General features: G+C 49.1%; 1 protein-coding gene across 2 annotated transcripts in view; it reads right to left on the reverse strand.

The window, feature by feature from the left end:
* Positions 1-20,207, reverse strand: part of LOC137571188 (cytochrome P450 2B11-like) — a 203,568-nt gene that overhangs the window by 137,256 nt on the left and 46,105 nt on the right. For both annotated transcript variants that reach the window (XM_068280008.1, XM_068280007.1), the window contains exon 5: positions 7,270-7,430. In XM_068280008.1, coding sequence (XP_068136109.1) covers positions 7,270-7,430 — 161 coding nt within the window. The remainder of the gene's footprint in view (positions 1-7,269; positions 7,431-20,207) is intronic.

Consider the following 20,207-nt stretch of genomic DNA (forward strand, 5'->3'; position numbering starts at 1 on the left):
TTACAACTTGCTTAATTTAATTAAATATAGCCGGCGGCAATGTAATAGATGAAGCCGCCGGCTTTCGCACTGACCCCCCCCCCCCCCTTTCTCTCCTCTCCCTGCCTTCTATACAATACGGAGCAGCCGGGGACACGCGTGTCCCCAATAGTGTTGGGCGAACAGTGTTCGCCACTGTTCGGGTTCTGCAGAACATCACCATGTTCGGGTGATGTTCGAGTTCGGCCGAACACCTGATGGTGTTCGGCCAAACTGTTCGGCCATATGGCTGAACTAACAGCGCATGGCCGAACGTTCCCTGAACGTTCGGCTAGCGCTGTGATTGGCCGAACGTGTCACGTGGTTCGGACCCGAACGCGCTCTGATTGGCCGAACGGGTCACGTGGTTCAGGTAAATAAATACCCGATCCATGTCATTTCTCCACCATTTGTCTGTGGGTTTAGCTTTGGGTAGGCAGGCAGGGTAGTTCTCTCTCCAGCCAGGCTAGCCAGGGTCCCCCGGTCATTGTGTCGCTGCTGGGAATAGTAGTACACCGCTCACCCACACTATATAGCATTGTGTTTACTGCCACTCTGTGTGTCTGCAGGGAACAGTAGTACACCGCTCAGCCTGTATAGCATTGTGCTCTGTGTAGCTGCTGGGAATAGTAGTACACCGCTCACCCACACTATATAGCATTGTGTTTACTGCCACTCTGTGTCTCTCTGCTGGGAACAGTAGTACACCGCTCACCCTGTATAGCATTGTGCTCTGTGTCACTGCTGGGAATAGTAGTACACCGCTCACCCACACTATATAGCATTGTGTTTACTGCCACTCTGTGTGTCTGCTGGGAATAGTAGTACACCGCTCAGCCACACTATATAGCATTGTGCTCTGTGTCGCTGCTGGGAATAGTAGTACACCGCTCACCCACACTATATAGCATTGTGTTTACTGCCACTCTGTGTGTCTGCTGGGAACAGTAGTACACCGCTTAGCCACACTATATAGCATTGTGTTTACTGCCACTCTGTGTGTCTGCAGCGAATAGTAGTACACCGCTCAGCCACACTATATAGCATTGTGTTTACTGCCACTCTGTGTGTCATCTGGGAACAGTAGTACACCGCTCACCCTATATAGCATTGTGCTCTGTGTGTCTGCTGGGAACAGTAGTACACCACTCAGCCACACTATATAGCATTGAGTTTACTGCCACTCTGTGTGTCTGCTGGGAATAGTAGTACACCGCTCAGCCACACTATATAGCATTGTGTTTACTGCCACTCTGTGTGTCTGCTCACACATGCTATCCGCACGCTTCTTCTTGTCCTCATGCAAGGCCTGGGTTGTTGTGTCTCAAAGCGTGGCCTTCTCCTCCTGCGCCTCCTCCTGTTCCATCACGTGTGCTGCTGCTGGGTTAGCGTTTCCGGTCCCTGTTTATGGAACCTCTTATCTTTATTACATTTATGACTGCATGGCGGCAAAATGCATGCTATCCGCACGCTTCTTGTCCTCATGCAAGGCCTGGGTTGTTGTGTCTCAAAGCGTGGCCTTCTCCTCCTGCGCCTCCTCCTGTTCCATCACGTGTGCTGTTGCTGGGTTAGCGTTGCCGGTCCCTGTTTATGGAACCTCTTATCTTTATTACATTTATGACTGCATGGTGGCAAAAAGCATGCTATCCGCACGCTTCTTCTTGTCCTCATGCAAGACCTGGGTTGTTGTGTCTCAAAGCGTGGCCTTCTCCTCCTGCGCCTCCTCCTGTTCCATCACGTGTGCTGCTGCTGGGTTAGCGTTGCCGGTCCCTGTTTATGGAACCTCTTATCTTTATTACATTTATGACTGCATGGCGGCAAAATGCATGCTACTTGTGCAAAGAAAACAGACATTTCCCGCATTTAAAAGACAGTTTTCCCTTTGAAACTTTAAAATCGATTTTCTCAAAAACTATAAGCTCTTTTTGCTATTTTTTTTTCCTCTTGTACCCACTCCCAAGGTGCACATACCCTGTAAATTTGGGGTATGTAGCATGTAAGGAGGCTTTACAAAGAACGAAAGTTCGGGTCCCCATTGACTTCCATTATGTTCGGAGTTCGGCGCGAACACCCGAACATCGCGGCCATGTTCGGCGAACGTTCGCGAACCCGAACATCCAGGTGTTCGCCCAACACTAGTCCCCGAGAGTCGTTCGTGGCTGCAGGGCGGCAGAGCGGGGAGGCTGCAGACATTGCTTCTGCCCGCACCCGCTCTGCAGGAACGGCAGGATTCCCCTGCCGCGACGAACGACTCTCGGGGACACGCGTGTCCCCGCCGGCTGCTCCGTATGTCGTATAGGAAGCAGGGAGAGGAGAGAGGCGGGGGGGATCGGGGGGAGGAGGAGAAGGCAGTGCGAAAGCCGGCGGCTTCATCTATCACATCGCCGCCGGCTATATTTAATTAAATTAAGCAAGTTGTAATACATTTGGCCGCAGCGAGACGGACGTAAAATACATTGTGCTTAGTTTAATCATTACATTTCTAACATTGGCCGCTGCGCTGCGGCCACTTCGCACATTGGCCGGCCAGAACCCAAAGTGGCCACACTTCGGGTTCTGGCCATAACATACACAAGAAAAGAGCTTCTGTGTAAGGGAATAAGTATACACAGCATCTAGTTCACACTCATTAATCATTTTATTAGGGTCATGAAAAAAACTTAAAAACAATTAAAACTCCCGTGGCAACACGGGGTCCAAAAAACATAACACTCATAAATAGAGTAACCACTCTCAGTGGTCATACATAAATGCATACAAAAATCTGCATCAGGTACAATGAAAACAATAAGTCCTCCTCACACTACAATAGTTATAAATATGGAGCCTTACTGAGCTCTAGCCCACATTGAGCTGAGCTGCTAAACTGGCCGCTGCAAATGTATAAGTCAAGACCTCTGATAAATACAAAATATCAAGATTGCACTGCAGCTGCAGTCAGCGCTCCACAGGATACAAATAAAAAGAATGAGAGTTAATAAGAACACATAATTACCTGATGTCAGACAATAAACTGGTGTAGGACCCGTTGCCCCTCCTTCACGCGTATTTCGGCTCTCCGCTTTCTCAATAGGTCTTGCTGTGTATTCTTATTCCCTTACACAGAAGCTCTTTTCTTGTGTATAAGGTCTAAACATACCATCTGAGAGAGCAGTATGTGTTTATTTTGGCCCAAAAAATGTTTAAATAATGACCTCTTTTATCACATTTAAATCCCAAACAAAAGCCCAAGCGATTGCAGGTGGGGCAGAGCTAGCCTGTTAATATCTACTGATAGTCTTCATTTTTTAAAGTATAAATTGTGTAAGTTATTGTAATAACATATTGGTACATATTAACAATATTTTACTACAACTTCTTAACTGAACCCTCCTCTCACACACAGAACCTTCCCCCTCCAATGCCTAACCCTAAAACCCCCTTCCTGACACCTAAGCCTAATCCCCCTTCCTGATGCCTAACCATAAACCCCACTTCCTGACACCTAAGCCTAAACCCCCTTCCTGATGCCTAACCATAAACACCACTTCCTGACACCTAAGCCTAATCCCCCTTCCTGATGCCTAACCATAAACACCACTTCCTGACACCTAAGCCTAATCCCCCTTCCTGATGCCTAACCATAAACCCCACTTCCTGACACCTAAGCCTAAACCCCCTTCCTGATGCCTAACCATAAACCCCACTTCCTGACACCTAACCCTAACCCCCCCCCCCCCCTCCTTCTTGATAGCTAAACTTAAAACCACCCTTCTTGATGCCTATCTGTAAAATCCTGCGTCCTGATGCTTAACCCTAAAAGACCCTTCTTGACACTTAACCCTAAAACCCGACCTACTGATGCCTACCCCTAACCCCCCCCCCCCCCTCCCCTTCCTAACCTTATAATACTCAAAACAATACATTTCATAACAATCATTTTTAAGAATGAGTAATTTATAAGAAAGCAAAACATTAAAAAATTTCTAAAACTATAACATTGTTGTTTTCAATATGATAATTATAGCGCACCCAAATTTCTGATTTGGTTACCTAATAGCTGATATTTGCATTAGCGCCTATTGGGCATCCAAATCGCCATTAGTCACTAGAAATTGTCTGCTTTCAGTGTCCTGGCCTAGACTTATGGTGGCCATGCATGGTACAATTTTTTCATCCAATCTTACCATTTCTATGTAATATAAGGAAACTGCCTAAATTATCCTTTCAGTCTATCCCCTTAATTTACCCTAAGGCTGCTTTCAGAGTGGGACGTTACAGGCGCACATTACAGCAGCCTGTAACGCAGCCCAACTCACAGCAATGAAAAATTAATGGGCTGTTCACAGTGCCCACGTTACGTTACAGCGTAACGCTGGATGTTATTTGAAAGTGCAGCATGCTGTGCTTTCTACGCGGTTTTAGCTGCGTTAGACTGTTTGCCTGTTTGCACATGCTCAGTATTGTGGTTTTTTTATTTTTTATTTTGAGGAGGGGAGAGTCTGCTATTGTTAGCCACATGGCTAATTAATATTCACTGCACTGCAGTGTAGTGATGGGAAGTTCTTCGGCTCTTTTCAATGAATCCATTCATTGAAAAGAGCCGGACTTCCTATCGCTACTGCTCAGAATCGATTCATTGAAAAGAGCCGGACTTCCCATCACTAGGTTCAGTCCTGCTGCTCTGAATCGATTCTGAACAGTAGAGATAGGAAGTCCGGCTCTTTTCAATGAATCGATTCATTGAAAGGAGCCAGACTTACTATCGCTACTGTTCAGAATCGATTCATTGAAAAGAGCCGGACTTCCCACCACTAGGTTCAGTCCTGCTGCTCTGAATCGATTCTGAACAGTAGATATAGGAAGTCCGGCTCTTTTCAATGAATCGATTCATTGAAAAGAGCCGGACTTCCCATCACTTCTGCAGTGTTTTCTTCCTGGAGCGGCCGCTGATTGGCTGGTGGGACCACGTGATGCGGAGTGTTCCGATCACGTGGTCTTCGCAAGGTATGAGACAAAAAAGGCGCACCAACAGCAGCACAACGCAGCTCATTCTGGCGTCCACCTCCAACACCACCAGGCATTGCGTTAGGGGCACGTTATGCGACCATAACATCCCCTAAAATGCAACATCTTGGTGGGAAAGAGGCCGTATACTACATAGAAATGGTAAGATTGGATGAAAAAATTGTACCATGTATGGCCACCATTAGACTGAGGCCCGTAGAGCTTCAAGGCAAGCGTGTGATTAAGGGCAGATCCACATTACAAGACCTTTTCTAGGCGCTTTGTGATTTTAAAAGCTCTTGCTAATGTTATCCTGCACACTGGAGGTATATGATTTTGTAAAAATCCCTCATAGCATTGCATTAGCAAGGGCTTTTCACATCTTTAGCTCTTAGAAAGCTCTTTTAATGGGATTCAGCCCTTAGGGTATGTTTACACTGCAAGAACTTTTAACCTATTGACGACCAGCTAACGCCGATTGGCGTAAACTGGTTGTCAGTGGGTTTCCATGGAAACAAACCGTTCTATGTCAGTTCACGGAGGGTGTCTCCGTGAACTGCCTGCAAGCCTCCGATCGCGGCTCGCAGGCGAAATGTAAACACGCGGGGAAGAAATTCCCAGTGTTTACACTGCACGACGCTGCAGCAGCAGCAGCGCCGTAAAGGAGATCGGCGATCCCCGGCCTCTGATAGGCCGGTGATCGCTGCCGTCTGATAGGCTGAAGCCTATCAGAGGCGGTATAGGACGTATCGCCGTCTTGTACCGCCCACAGAGCTCGGGAGAGGGAGGGAAGGAGAGGGAGGGGGAATAGCGCTGCGAAGGGGGGCTTTGAGGAGCCCCCGCAAGGCACAGCAGAGCGGCGACGATCAGACCCCTCCAGCAGGACATCCCCCTAGTGGGGAAAAAAGGGGGGTAGTCTGATCGCCCTGCCTACAACACGATCTGTGCTGGGGGCTGAAGAGCCCACCCAGCACAGATCAATAGGAAACCACTTGGTCGGCAAGTGGTTAAAGCGCTAGTGATTTAAAAAAGCTCTAGCTAACGTAATAACGTAATACCATGGGGTATTTGTAGAAAATCATATCGCTCCAGTGTGAACACACACATAGGATAACATTAGCAAGGGCTTTTAAAACGCAAAAGTGCTTAGAAAAGCTCTTGTAGTGTGAACCGGCCCTTACTGTTCCACCATACCACCATGATCTATCTGCTGGTCTATAAAACTATTTTCTACTGCCGCAATTTGTTAAAGAGAGCCCGATGTGGGCTCATTAACAAAAAAAGTAGGCTACTTGATCCGGGGGGCTGAGTGGATCAAGTAGCATCAAAGACTGCCGCTCCCCACTGCTCCTTTGGGGCCACAATGGCCCACTTTCACTTTCGTGACCTCTGGGGCACCGTGGTGCAAGGAGAGACTGTGTGTCTCTCACCAGGGTGCAGGGAGGCGGGAGAGCAGCAGTGGCTAGGGAGAGAGCTGCCCAGTGGCAGCTTTGGAGACACTGTAGAAATGCCCCTGGTGGGCGTTTTGAACAGGGAATCCCTCTTCCCTGTGTTCACCAAATAAGTCAACAATCACGTGACGTTGGGGGGGGCAGAGATCGGCGGTGTAAGGACACAGAGGCATGTCATGAGACAGAGAACATGCGCATCTGTTTCCCAGCTGCTCCCACCCCCCCAAGAACCACCTCGGGTTCTCATTAAAGGGATACTGTAGGGGGGTCGGGGGAAAATGAGTTGAACTTACCCGGGGCTTCTAATGGTTCCCTGCAGAAGTCCTGTGCCCGCGCAGCCACTCACCGATGCTCTGGCCCCGCCTCCGGTTCACTTCTGGAATTTCAGACTTTAAAGTCTGAAAACCACTGCGCCTGCTTTGCCGTGTCCTCGCTCCCGCTGACGTCACCAGGAGCGTACTGTGCAGGCACAGACCATACTAGGCCCGCCCAGTACACTCCCGGTGACATCAGTGGGAGCGAGGACATGGCAACGCAGCCGCAGTGGTTTTCAGACTTTAAAGTCTGACATTCCAGAGGTGGACTGGAGGCGGGGCCAGAGCATCGGTGAGTGGCTGCGCGGGCACAGGACGTCTGCGGGGGACCATTAGAAGCCCCGGGTAAGTTCAACTCATTTTCCCCCGACCCCCCTACAGTATCCCTTTAAGGTATACTAGCTTGTGAAATCTCTTTATATTGGTTGTCATTTTTCCAGAGTTTTGTAATCACAAAAACATCTGCTAACCATAGTCATAAAAAACTGGTATCAGCTTACCCATGCTGACTTGCTAGCCCCAAGTTTCATGTTCTCATGAATTAGATTCATGAGATAGAGAATGGTGGGATCATCGTAACTGAATCGGTAACCAAGTAGAATGGAGATGATTATATTAGCGACAGCAGCGTTAATGATGGTCAGATTATCAAATGGTTTTCCTGCAAATACATTATTATTATTATTATTATTATTATGCAATTTTACCTTAGCAAGTTACCATATGATGTAGAGCAGCCATTAAAGTCAATTGGAATCAATAAAAAAAAAACAATCAGATACCTACTTAAAGAGACACTGAAGCGAAAAAAAATATATGATATAGTGAATTGGTTGTGTACTATGAATAATAACTTGAAGATTAGCAGCAAAGAAAATATTCTCATACTTTTATTTTTAGGTATATAGTGTTTTTTTCTAACATTGCATCACTCTATAATATGTGCAGATTACACAACACTCAGCATTCAAAATGAGTCTTTCAGAGCAGTCTGTGAACTAATGACCTCTCCTCTGGCAGAGAAAAAAGTAAACCGTTATCTTACAGTTGAAATAATAAAAGTCAGATAACAGCCCTCTCCAGGACTAACTTAGTCTGAGAGCTTAATGGCTTGTTTGCATAGAGATAACAACTGGAGTTTCTCAACTCTTCCTGTACTGGAAACAATTAGACTGATGTATCTGATCTTAATGTTTTATTTCTTAGCTGTACTACACATACAAATCATAATATCATATTTTTTTTTTTCGCTTCAGTGTCTCTTTAAGGAGAGGCAGGACTCTGTTCCTTCCTGCTCCTCTCCTGATCCCTGTTTCAGCGCTGCCTCCCTGGTAGCAGTATTCAGCCAATTTGGTCAAATACTGCTTCTCTGCCACCGAAGGAGACTTCCGAAGTGTTTGGAAGCCAGAGTGCTCCTGAAGACGGGCGGCTCTGTACTGCGCATGCACGAGTGTGAGAGAGACAGCACAGCATGAAGACTTCCGAAGCCCCTCGCAGCGGGGGTTTTAAACGAAGAGCCAGTGAGGAAACTAGGAGAGGAGCCGGAAGGCTCTATAGGGCCCAGAGCCTTCCCCCTCCTTAGGTAAGTATACTTTTTTTTTAATTGAGTTTAGAGAAACAATGTCGCTTATTTAAATCACAATAGTGACAAAGCTGCATAAGCCGAATGAAGTGGCATCATTTTTACCTTAAAGAGGAACTCCAGTGAAAATAATGTGATAAAAAAGTGCTTCATTTTTACAATAATTATGTATAAATGATTAATAAAGTCAGTGTTTTCCCATTGTAAAATCTTTCCTCTCCTTGATTTACATTCTGACATTTACTACATTGTGACATTTTCACTGCTGGCAGGTGATGTCAGTGGAAGGAGATGCTGCTTGTTTTTTTTTTTTTTTTCCGCAGTTGGAACCAGCTGTAAACTGCTGTTATTTCCCACAATGCAATGAGGTTCACAGACAGGAAACTGTCAGCACCATGCTTCTGACATCACACTGTGGGAGAGGTTTCACCACAATATCAGCCATACAGACCCCCCTGATGATCCGTTTGTGAAAAGGAAAAGATTTCTCATGGGAAAGGGGGTATCAGCTACTCATTGGGATGAAGTTAAATTCTTGGTTACGGTTCCTCTTTAAACCCCAACACTGCCAGCCTGCCTCACCTTGCAAAGCAACCATTTTCTTTAGTGTAGTGATATGCATTGGTGGGCGGAGCCTGTGTGTCCGTGCAACATGCTCACTACACGCTGCTGACTACGGAAGAGATGCTGGCTTAACGGTGTGGGTAACCCCTGAAAGGCTCCAGCAGCAGAAGGTGGTGACACTTATACGCCTGTTTGCGGGACTGTCACATGTATAAGCTCATGACCTTCTATTGTCCTCCTCTAGAATCACATCCTCGCATTCTTATATACAAGATTGCAAATGTGCTTCACCCCTCCTCTGGAATGCCCTTCCACAGCACATCCGTTACTCTCCAACCCTTGATATCTTTAAACGTGCACTCAAAACTCATTTTTCCATCAAGCATACGCTCTACCTTAGGCCAGTTCACCTTTTGACCTCTGGCCAAGTTGTAATTCCTACTAGGTATCCTAAAACACAATGCCTCTAGGTGTGAATATTGTATATTACCCCTCCTCTTGTTCTCCCCTATTCCTTTAGATTGTAAGCTCACAAGGGCAGGACTCTCTCACCCTTTAGTGTCTTGGATTTTGTTACACATTTATTCACATTAATGTCATTACTGTTATTACCAATTCCGTATTTTGCATTGGGTCTGCATTTTGTATATTGGTGTACACCATTGTCTGTATTATTATGTACCCCATGTTTGTTTCTTACTTTGTACAGCGCCACGGAATATGTTGACTCTTTATAAATCAATGATAAATAATGTAACCCTAGTTGACATGAGGATACCCTTTAACCACTCTACAACTGCCTAACGCCGATCGCCAGCCACAGAGTGGCTTTCCCAGGACCGCCAATGCTGAAAGGCATCAAGTCCTGGAGGAGGAGTTAAGCGAGGATCGGGCGCACATCCCCGCTTGAGTGACGGAGCGGAGCTCCTTAAACAGTCTGCCAGCGGCGATCATTGCTGGCAGACTGTAAAAAAAGAAACCGCCATTTGTTTATGTTCTATAGCGCTGCGATCTACTGCAGCGCTGTACTGGGGACTAGTGTTGGGCGAACAGTGTTCGCCACTGTTCGGGTTCTGCAGAACATCACCCTGTTCGGGTGATGTTCGAGTTCGGCCGAACACCTGACGGTGCTCGGCCAAACCGTTCGGCCACATGGCCGAACTAAGAGCGCATGGCCGAACGTTCCCCGAACGTTCGGCTAGCGCTGTGATTGGCCGAACGGGTCACGTGGTTCGGGCCCGAACGCGCTCTGATTGGCCGAACGGTCACGTGGTTCGGGTAAATAAATACCCGAACCACGTCATATCTCCTCCATTTGTTTGTGGGTTTAGCTTTGGGTAGGCAGGCAGGGTAGTTCGCTCTCCAGCCACGCTAGCCAGGGTCCCCCCCAGTCATTGTGTGTCGCTGCTGGGAACAGTAGTACACCGCTCGCTCAGCCACACTATATATAGCATTGTTTACTGCCAATGTGTACCTCGCTCAGCCACGCTATATATAGCATTGTGTTTTCTGACACTCTGTGTACACGGCTTAGCCTGACTAATATAGCATTGTGTGTACTGCCACTGTGCACCTCGCTCAGCCACGCTATATATAGCATTGTGTTTTCTGACACTCTGTGTACACGGCTTAGCCTGACTAATATAGCATTGTGTGTACTGCCACTGTGCACCTCGCTCAGCCACGCTATATATAGCATTGTGTTTTCTGACACTCTGTGTACACGGCTTAGCCTGACTATATAGCATTGTGTGTACTGCCACTGTGTACCTCGCTCAGCCACGCTATATATAGCATTGTGTTTACTGCCACTCTGTGTACACGGCTCAGCCAGACTATATAGCATTGTGTGTACTGCCACTCTGTGTACACCGCTCAGCCAGACTATATAGCATTGTGTGTACTGCCACTCTGTGTACACGGCTCAGCCAGACTATATAGCATTGTGTGTACTGCCACTCTGTGTACACCGCTCAGCCAGACTATATAGCATTGCGTACTCTGCCAGTCAGTGTGTATATTGCTGGGATCAGTAATACTCCACTCACCGCCAACCACTATATGAGCTAACCATGAGTTCCTCAGAGACCTCCGCTGTGAGCAGCACTCCCAACAACAGCAACAGCCAACGCCCCACGCAAGCTATAACATCCACTACAGCAGCCAGTGGTCAGCAGCAGCCCTCTCCGGAGGAGAATGTTGTGTCCATCGGTCCGTCGCCAGAACGATTAATGAGGGCTGCCATTGAGGAGATGATGGGGCCTGATGTGGAGGAGGAGGTCGGGCTCAGGCCAGCATCCCAAGTTAATGTTGAGGACGATGAGGGGTCTGTGTCTGGGGATGTTGGGGTGGCAGAGGTGGTGGGTGGGTCAGACTCAGGAGAAGAGTTGTATGATGAGGATGATGATCGGGACCATCTGTATGTGCCTCAGAGTCCGACCCCGGAAAACATGTTGTATCGTGTGTTTAGGTACTAAAATCTGCGTTCCCACTTCCCAGTACTGCCTGCAGTGCCCGGGTCCACGGATCCATATAATTTTTTGGGCAGCACTATCAAACTGTGGTACTATGAGTGAGTTGCCATGGTCCTTCTGTGCTGCCTGTCACACTCACCGTCTGTCTGCAGATGGATTGTTCAACACAGCTACGCCATCTGACATGTAGTCCTGGACCTTGACCATCTTCTCTAGGCGATTGGTGTTGGAGGACGTGGAACTGCCCGATTGCTGTTCTGTGGGCTGCTGCATGGGTGTCAGAAAATGTTCCCACTCCAAGGACACTGCCAATACCATTCCCTTTTGGGCACTAGCAGCAGCTTGTGTTCTTTGCTGCCCTCCTGGTCCTCCTGGGTAGTGTTGGGCGAACATCTAGATGTTCGGGTTCGGGCCGAACAGGCCGAACATGGCCGCGATGTTCGGGTGTTCGACCCGAACTCCGAACATAATGGAAGTCAATGGGGACCCGAACTTTTGTGCTTTGTAAAGCCTCCTTACATGCTACATACCCCAAATTTACAGGGTATGTGCACCTTGGGAGTGGGTACAAGAGGAAAAATTTTTTTAGCAAAAAGAGGTTATAGTTTTTGAGAAAATCGATTTTAAAGTTTCAAAGGGAAAACTGTCTTTTAAATGCGGGAAATGTCTGTTTTCTTTGCACAGGTAACATGCTTTTTGTCGGCATGCAGTCATAAATGTAATACATATAAGAGGTTCCAGGAAAAAGGACCGGTAACGCTAACCCAGCAGCAGCACACGTGATGGAACAGGAGGAGGGTGGCGCAGGAGGAGAAGGCCACGCTTTGTGAGACACAACAACCCAGGCCTTGCATGAGGACAAGAAGCGTGCGGATAGCATGCTTTGTACCGCCATGCAGTCATAAATTTAATAAAGATAAGTGGTTCAATAAACAGGGACCACGCGGCAACGCTAACCCAGCAGCAGCAGACGTGATGGAACAGGAGGAGGCGCAGGAGGAGAAGGCCACGCTTTGTGAGACACAACAACCCAGGCCTTGCATGAGGACAAGAAGCGTGCGGATAGCATGCTTTGTACCGCCATGCAGTCATAAATGTAATAAAGATAAGAGGTTCCATAAACAGGGACCGGCAACGCTAACCCAGCAGCAGCAGCAGCACACGTGATGGAACAGGAGCAGGCGCAGGAGGAGAAGGCCACGCTTTGTGAGACACAACAACCCAGGCCTTGCATGAGGAACCGCCATGCAGTCATAAATGTAATAAAGATAAGTGGTTCAATAAACAGGGACCACGCGGCAACGCTAACCCAGCAGCAGCAGACGTGATGGAACAGGAGGAGGCGCAGGAGGAGAAGGCCACGCTTTGTGAGACACAACAACCCAGGCCTTGCATGAGGACAAGAAGCGTGCGGATAGCATGCTTTGTACCGCCATGCAGTCATAAATTTAATAAAGATAAGTGGTTCAATAAACAGGGACCACGCGGCAACGCTAACCTAGCAGCAGCAGACGTGATGGAACAGGAGGAGGCGCAGGAGGAGAAGGCCACGCTTTGTGAGACACAACAACCCAGGCCTTGCATGAGGACAAGAAGGGTGCGGATAGCATGCTTTGTACCGCCATGCAGTCATAAATGTAATAAAGATAAGTGGTTCAATAAACAGGGACCATGCGGCAACGCTAACCCAGCAGCAGCAGACGTGATGGAACAGGAGGAGGCACAGGAGGAGAAGGCCACGCTTTGTGAGACACAACAACCCAGGCCTTGCATGAGGTACCGCCATGCAGTCATAAATGTAATAAAGATAAGTGGTTCAATAAACAGGGACCACGCGGTAACGCTAACCCAGCAGCAGCAGACGTGATGGAACAGGAGGAGGCGCAGGAGGAGAAGGCCACGCTTTGTGAGACACAACAACCCAGGCCTTGCATGAGGACAAGAAGCGTGCGGATAGCATGCTTTGTACCGCCATGCAGTCATAAATTTAATAAAGATAAGTGGTTCAATAAACAGGGACCACGCGGCAACGCTAACCCAGCAGCAGCAGACGTGATGGAACAGGAGGAGGCGCAGGAGGTGAAGGCCACGCTTTGTGAGACACAACAACCCAGGCCTTGCATGAGGTACCGCCATGCAGTCATAAATGTAATAAAGATAAGTGGTTCAATAAACAGGGACCGGCAACGCTAACCCAGCAGCAGCAGCAGCACACGTGATGGAACAGGAGCAGGCGCAGGAGGAGAAGGCCACGCTTTGTGAGACACAACAACCCAGGCCTTGCATGAGGACAAAAAGCGTGCGGATATAGCAGCAATGCTTTTTGCCGCCATGCAGTCATAAATGTAATACAGATGAGAGGTTCAATAAACAGGGACCGGTAACGCTACACCATCCCAGATGTTCATTGGTCATGTTACTTGGTTGGGGTCCTGGAGTGTTGCGTAGTCGTTTCCAATCCAGGATTGATTCATTTTAATTTGAGTCAGACGGTCTGCATTTTCTGTGGAGAGGCGGATACGCCGATCTGTGACGATGCCTCCGGCAGCACTGAAACAGCGTTCCGACATAACGCTGGCTGCCGGGCAAGCCAGCACCTCTATTGCGTACATTGCCAGTTCGTGCCAGGTGTCTAGCTTCGATACCCAATAGTTGAAGGGTGCAGATGGATTGTTCGACACAGCTACGTCATCTGACATGTAGTCCTTGACCATCTTCTCCAGGCGATCGGTGTTGGAGGTGGATCTGCACGCTTCCTGTTCAGTAGGCTGCTGCTGCATGGGTGTCAGAAAATTTTCCCACTCCAAGGACACTGCCGATACCGTTCCCTTTTGGGCACTAGCTGCGGCTTGCGTTGTTTGCTGCCCTCCTGGTCGTCCTGGGTTTGCGGAAGTCAGTCTGTCGGCGTACAACTGGCTAGAGGAGGGGGAGGATGTCAATCTCCTCTCTAAAGTCTCCACAAGGGCCTGCTGGTATTCTTCCATTTTGACCTGTCTGACTCTTTCTTCAAGCAGTTTTGGAACATTGTGTTTGTACCGTGGATCCAGAAGGGTATAAACCCAGTAATTGGTGTTGTCCAGAATGCGCACAATGCGTGGGTCGCGTTCAATGCAGTCTAGCATGAATTGAGCCATGTGTGCAAGAGTCCTACCAGAATCCTCATCATCCTCTTGTGAGCGTTGTGATAGTTGTTGTGATGCATCATAGTCGTCACCTTCCTCCTGGTCTGCTTCTGCTGACCATTCGCGCTGAATTGTGGAAGTCCAACGTGCACCGCTCTGGCCCTCGTCAGTGGTGGCATGAAATTCCTGCTCCAACTCCAGCTGTTCCTCCTCCTCTTCTTCGTCATAGCTGCTGGGGCCAGCGTTCCCTGAGGCGGATGGCCTGATGTTGGTACCATCACGCTGATCGTTTTCTCCTTCAGATTCCCCCAGTTGCATCATGACAGCTGTTTCCTTGATTTTCAACATTGACCTCTTCAGTAAACACAGCAGTGGTATGGTAATGCTGACTGAAGAGTTGTCACTGCTCACAAGCAACGTGGATTGCTCAAAATTTTGGAGGACTTGGCAGAGGTCCAACATGTTGGCCCAATCGGATCCACAGAAGCTTGGCAGCTGGCCGGATGCGCCTCGGTACTGCGCCGTCATGTACTGGACCACTGCACTCTTCTGCTCACAAAAGCGTGCTAGCATGTGCAGCGTAGAATTCCAGCGGGTAGGGACATCACACAGCAAGCGATGGTGGGGGAGATTGAAGCGCTCCTGCATCTTGGCGAGTGCCCCCGAAGCAGTACTGGAATTTCTACAATGTTTGGCCACTCGACGCACCTTCAACAGAAGATCGGCCACGCCTGGGTATGTCCTCAGGAACCGCTGAACTACTAGGTTCATCACGTGCGCCAGGCAAGGGATGTGTGTCAGCTTAGCCAACCTTAAAGCGCAAATGAGATTACTCCCATTATCACACACAACCATGCCCGGTTTCAAGTCCAGCGGTGCCAGCCACAAATCCGTCTGTTCCTTTATTCCCTTCCAAATTTCCTCCCCTGTGTGCTGCTTATCCCCAAGGCAGATCAGCTTCAGCAACGCTTGCTGACGCATGCCAACAGCTGTGCTGCACTGCTTCCACGATCCTACTGCTGCTGGGTTAGCGTTTCCGGATGAGGTACAGCTTTGAGATGCGTTGGAGGAGAAGGAGTCAGAGAGGTAGGTGCTGCTGTTGTTATCCAGTGGGAGGGACGGCGGTGCAGCTGTTTGCGGCGTGGGCAACACCCGCGCCGTAGCAGGTGAGGAATCGCTGCCAGGCTCCACAAGGTTCACCCAGTGCGCGGTAAGGGAGATGTATCGACCCTGGCCGAACGCACTCGTCCAAGTGTCAGTGGTGAGGTGAACCTTGCAGGCAACGGCATTCTTCAAGCTTCGGGTTATTTTGCTGACCACATGCTCATGCAACTCAGGCACTGCAGAGCGCGCAAAGTGGTAGCGGCTGGGAACCACGTAACGTGGGATGGCCACTGACATCATGCCCTTGAAGCTGTTTGTCTCCACCACTCGATATGGCAGCATTTCGCAGGCCAGAAGCTTGGCTATGCTGGCTGTTACTGCCACGGCCCGGGGGTCATTTGCTGGCAATTTCCTCTTGCGCTCAAACATCTCCGACACAGACAACTGAACCGTAGCGCTGCACACGGAAGGGCTGTTGGTTGTTGTGTTTGATGAACACTGGGAGACCTCAAGAGCACTACTCCGGAAAGTGACAGTGTCAGCGTCGTCTGATGTTTGTGAATGTTGTGAACCACGCAATGGCTGGGCTACTGCTGCTGCTGAGGCGGGTCTGGTGGTGAGTCTGGTGAACCCAAGGGAGGCAGTGTTGCTGGTACCCTGTCCTGCCGCGTTTGCCCACAGAGTGGGATGTTTGGATAGCATGTGGCGGCTCATGCTGGTGGTGGAGAGGTTGTTAATACTTTTCCCCCTGCTCAGGCGAGTCTTGCACACCTTGCAAATCGCCACGGTAACATCCTCAGTGCAGTCTTCAAAGAAAGCCCAGACTTTGGAGCACCTGCCTCCTTGCTGGCGATTTCTGTTTCCTCCTCTTTTGCCTCTCACTCTAACTTCCACGCTTGTGGTGCCTGAAATTGTGCGCCGCCTACCTTGTGGCACAAGGCGAACTCGTGCAGCAGTGGGTTCTTCAACAGACTCATCTGTGCTGCTGCTACGACGGCGATGTTCTCGTTCACAAATAAAATCTGGGTCTCTGTCCACATTGTCCATACCCTCCTCTTCCATCTCCTCAAACTCGTCATATGTCATTGTGGGGGGCCGCCGCCGTGGAGTAGAGCTCCCCAGAACAACCTCTGCGCAGCTCACTCCAACGTCGTCTTCCAGATCTTGTCGGCCGACCTCCTGCAATTGCAACCCCTCCTGCCCAACTTGCTCTGGGATTTGGGTTTCCGAGTCCTCCTCGGACTCGCCTTGTATTTCAGTGCGCTGTGCATTTCCCACAGTTAATGGTTGTGAATCCGGGCACAACATTTCTGGCTGTTCCTCCATTGACCTTTGAAAGGTGGAAGTTTGTTGGGCTGGGAATAGCTCCTGCGAATACCCCATTGTGTCCTGAGGTAATTCATAGGACTGGTTATCTGGCAGTTGTGTGCGTGGTGTCGCTGCCGGTTGTGTCAGCTTTGTGCCCACTGGCTCCTTGTAACTGGCTGAGGACTCGGACCTCGTGCGTGATGTGCTGGTGCTGCTTAACCCACTGCTGGACGCTTGAGAGGTCATCCAAGTAATTATCTGGTCCTGTTCTTTTGGATTTGTGAGGGTTGTTGTCCTGGACAACATGGGCAGTATTGAGTGGGTTTTCTTGGGTGCTCCCCTGTGGCCTGTACGTGAACCGTCAGGGGAAACACCTCTTCCCTTGCCCCTTCCTCTTTCACCGGATTTCTTCCTCATTTCACTTATCCTTACAGTACACGCTGACTGGCAGCAGTACAGTGGCAGTACAGAAATGCTATACAGTACCACTATTCCCAGCAGCGACACAGAGCACAATGCTATACAGTGGCGGGTGAGCGGTGTACTACTGTTCCCAGGCCCAGCAGACACAGAGTGGAAGTAAACACAATGCTATATAGTCTGGCTGAGCGGTGTACACAGAGTGGCAGTACACACAATGCTATATAGTCTGGCTAAGCCGTGTACACAGAGTGTCATTAAACACAATGCTATATATAGCGTGGCTGAGCGAGGTGCACAGTGGCAGTACACACAATGCTTTATAGTCAGGCTGAGCCGTGTACACAGAGTGTCAGTAAACAATGGTATATAGTCTGGCTGAGCGGTGTACACAGAGTGTCAGTAAACAACGGTATATAGTCTGGCTGAGCGGTGTACACAGAGTGTCAGTAAACAACGGTATATAGTCTGGCTGAGCGGTGTACACAGAGTGGCAGTAAACACAATGCTATATATAGCGTGGCTGAGCGAGGTGCACAGTGGCAGTACACACAATGCTATAGAGCCAGGCTAAGCCGTGTACACAGAGTGTCAGAAAACACAATGCTATATATAGCGTGGCTGAGCGAGGTGCACAGTGGCAGTACACACAATGCTATATTAGTCAGGCTAAGCCGTGTACACAGAGTGTCAGAAAACACAATGCTATATATAGCGTGGCTGAGCGAGGTGCACAGTGGCAGTACACACAATGCTATATTAGTCAGGCTAAGCCGTGTACACAGAGTGTCAGAAAACACAATGCTATATATATAGCGTGGCTGAGCGAGGTGCACAGTGGCAGTACACACAATGCTATATATAGCGTGGCTGAGCGAGGTGCACAGTGGCAGTACACACAATGCTATATATAGCGTGGCTGAGCGAGGTGCACAGTGGCAGTACACACAATGCTATATTAGTCAGGCTACGCCGTGTACACAGAGTGTCAGAAAACACAATGCTATATATAGCGTGGCTGAGCGAGGTGCACAGTGGCAGTACACACAATGCTATATATAGCGTGGCTGAGCGAGGTGCACAGTGGCAGTACACACAATGCTATATATAGCGTGGCTGAGCGAGGTGCACAGTGGCAGTACACACAATGCTATATATAGCGTGGCTGAGCGAGGTGCACAGTGGCAGTACACACAATGCTATATTAGTCAGGCTAGCCTAAGCCGTGTACACAGAGTGTCAGAAAACACAATGCTATATATATAGCGTGGCTGAGCGAGGTGCACAGTGGCAGTACACACAATGCTATATATAGCGTGGCTGAGCGAGGTGCACAGTGGCAGTACACACAATGCTATATATAGCGTGGCTGAGCGAGGTGCACAGTGGCAGTACACACAATGCTATATATAGCGTGGCTGAGCGAGGTGCACAGTGGCAGTACACACAATGCTATATATAGCGTGGCTGAGCGAGGTGCACAGTGGCAGTACACACAATGCTATATATAGCGTGGCTGAGCGAGGTGCACAGTGGCAGTACACACAATGCTATATTAGTCAGGCTAGCCTAAGCCGTGTACACAGAGTGTCAGAAAACACAATGCTATATATATAGCGTGGCTGAGCGAGGTACACAGTGGCAGTAAACAATGCTATATATAGTGTGGCTGAGCGAGCGGTGTACTACTGTTCCCAGCAGCGACACACAATGACTGGGGGGGACCCTGGCTAGCGTGGCTGGAGAGCGAACTACCCTGCCTGCCTACCCAAAGCTAAACCCACAGACAAATGGCGGAGATATGACGTGGTTCGGGTATTTATTTACCCGAACCACGTGACCGTTCGGCCAATCAGAGCGCGTTCGGGCCCGAACCACGTGACCCGTTCAGCCAATCACAGCGCTAGCCGAACGTTCGGGGAACGTTCGGCCATGCGCTCTTAGTTCGGCCATGTGGCCGAACGGTTTGGCCGAGCACCGTCAGGTGTTCGGCCGAACTCGAACATCACCCGAACAGGGTGATGTTCTGCAGAACCCGAACAGTGGCGAACACTGTTCGCCCAACACTACTCCTGGGTTTGCTGAAGTCAGTCTGTCGGCGTACAACTGGCTAGAGAAGGAGGGGGATGTCAATCTCCTCTCTAAAGTCTCCATCCTCAAGGGCCTGCTGGAATTGTTCCATTTTTGACCTGTCTGACACTTTCTTCAATCAGTTTTTTAACATTGTGTTTGTATAAACTGGGTATAAACCCAGTAATTGGTGTTGTCCAGATTCCAGAATAATGAATAATAATGAATAGTGAATAATGCGCGGGCCGTGTTCAATGCAGTCTAGCATGAATTGAGCCATGTGTGCCAGAGAGTCCTGCCAGACTCCTCTATCTTCATGTTCTTGTAAGCGTTGTGATTGTTGTGATGCACCATATTCGTCACCAGCATCACTTTCTTCCTCTTCTGCTGTCCTTTCCCGCTAAATTGTGGAAGTCCAACGTGCACCGCTCTGTCCCTCGGCAGTGGGGGCATCCAATTCCTGCTCCAACTCCAGCTGTTCCTCGTCCTGTTCTTTGTCATAGCTGGGACCAGCGTTTCCTGAGGCAGGTTGCCTGATGTTGGTATCATCACGCTGATCGTTTTCATCTTCAGAATCCCCCACTTGCATCATGCCAGCGGTTTCCATCTTCAACATTGATTTCTTCAGTAAACACAGCAGTGGTATTGTAATGCTGACTGTAGAGTTGTCACTGCTCAGTCACGCAGCGTGGATTGCTCAAAATTTTGGAGGACATGGCAGAGATCCAACATGGTGGCCCAATCAGATCCACAGAAGCTTGGTAGCTACTAGCTGCTGGAATGCGCCTCGGCAC

The sequence above is a fragment of the Hyperolius riggenbachi genome, chromosome 4 (genome assembly GCF_040937935.1).
Source record: "Hyperolius riggenbachi isolate aHypRig1 chromosome 4, aHypRig1.pri, whole genome shotgun sequence".
In the NCBI taxonomy this organism is placed as follows: domain Eukaryota; kingdom Metazoa; phylum Chordata; class Amphibia; order Anura; family Hyperoliidae; genus Hyperolius; species Hyperolius riggenbachi.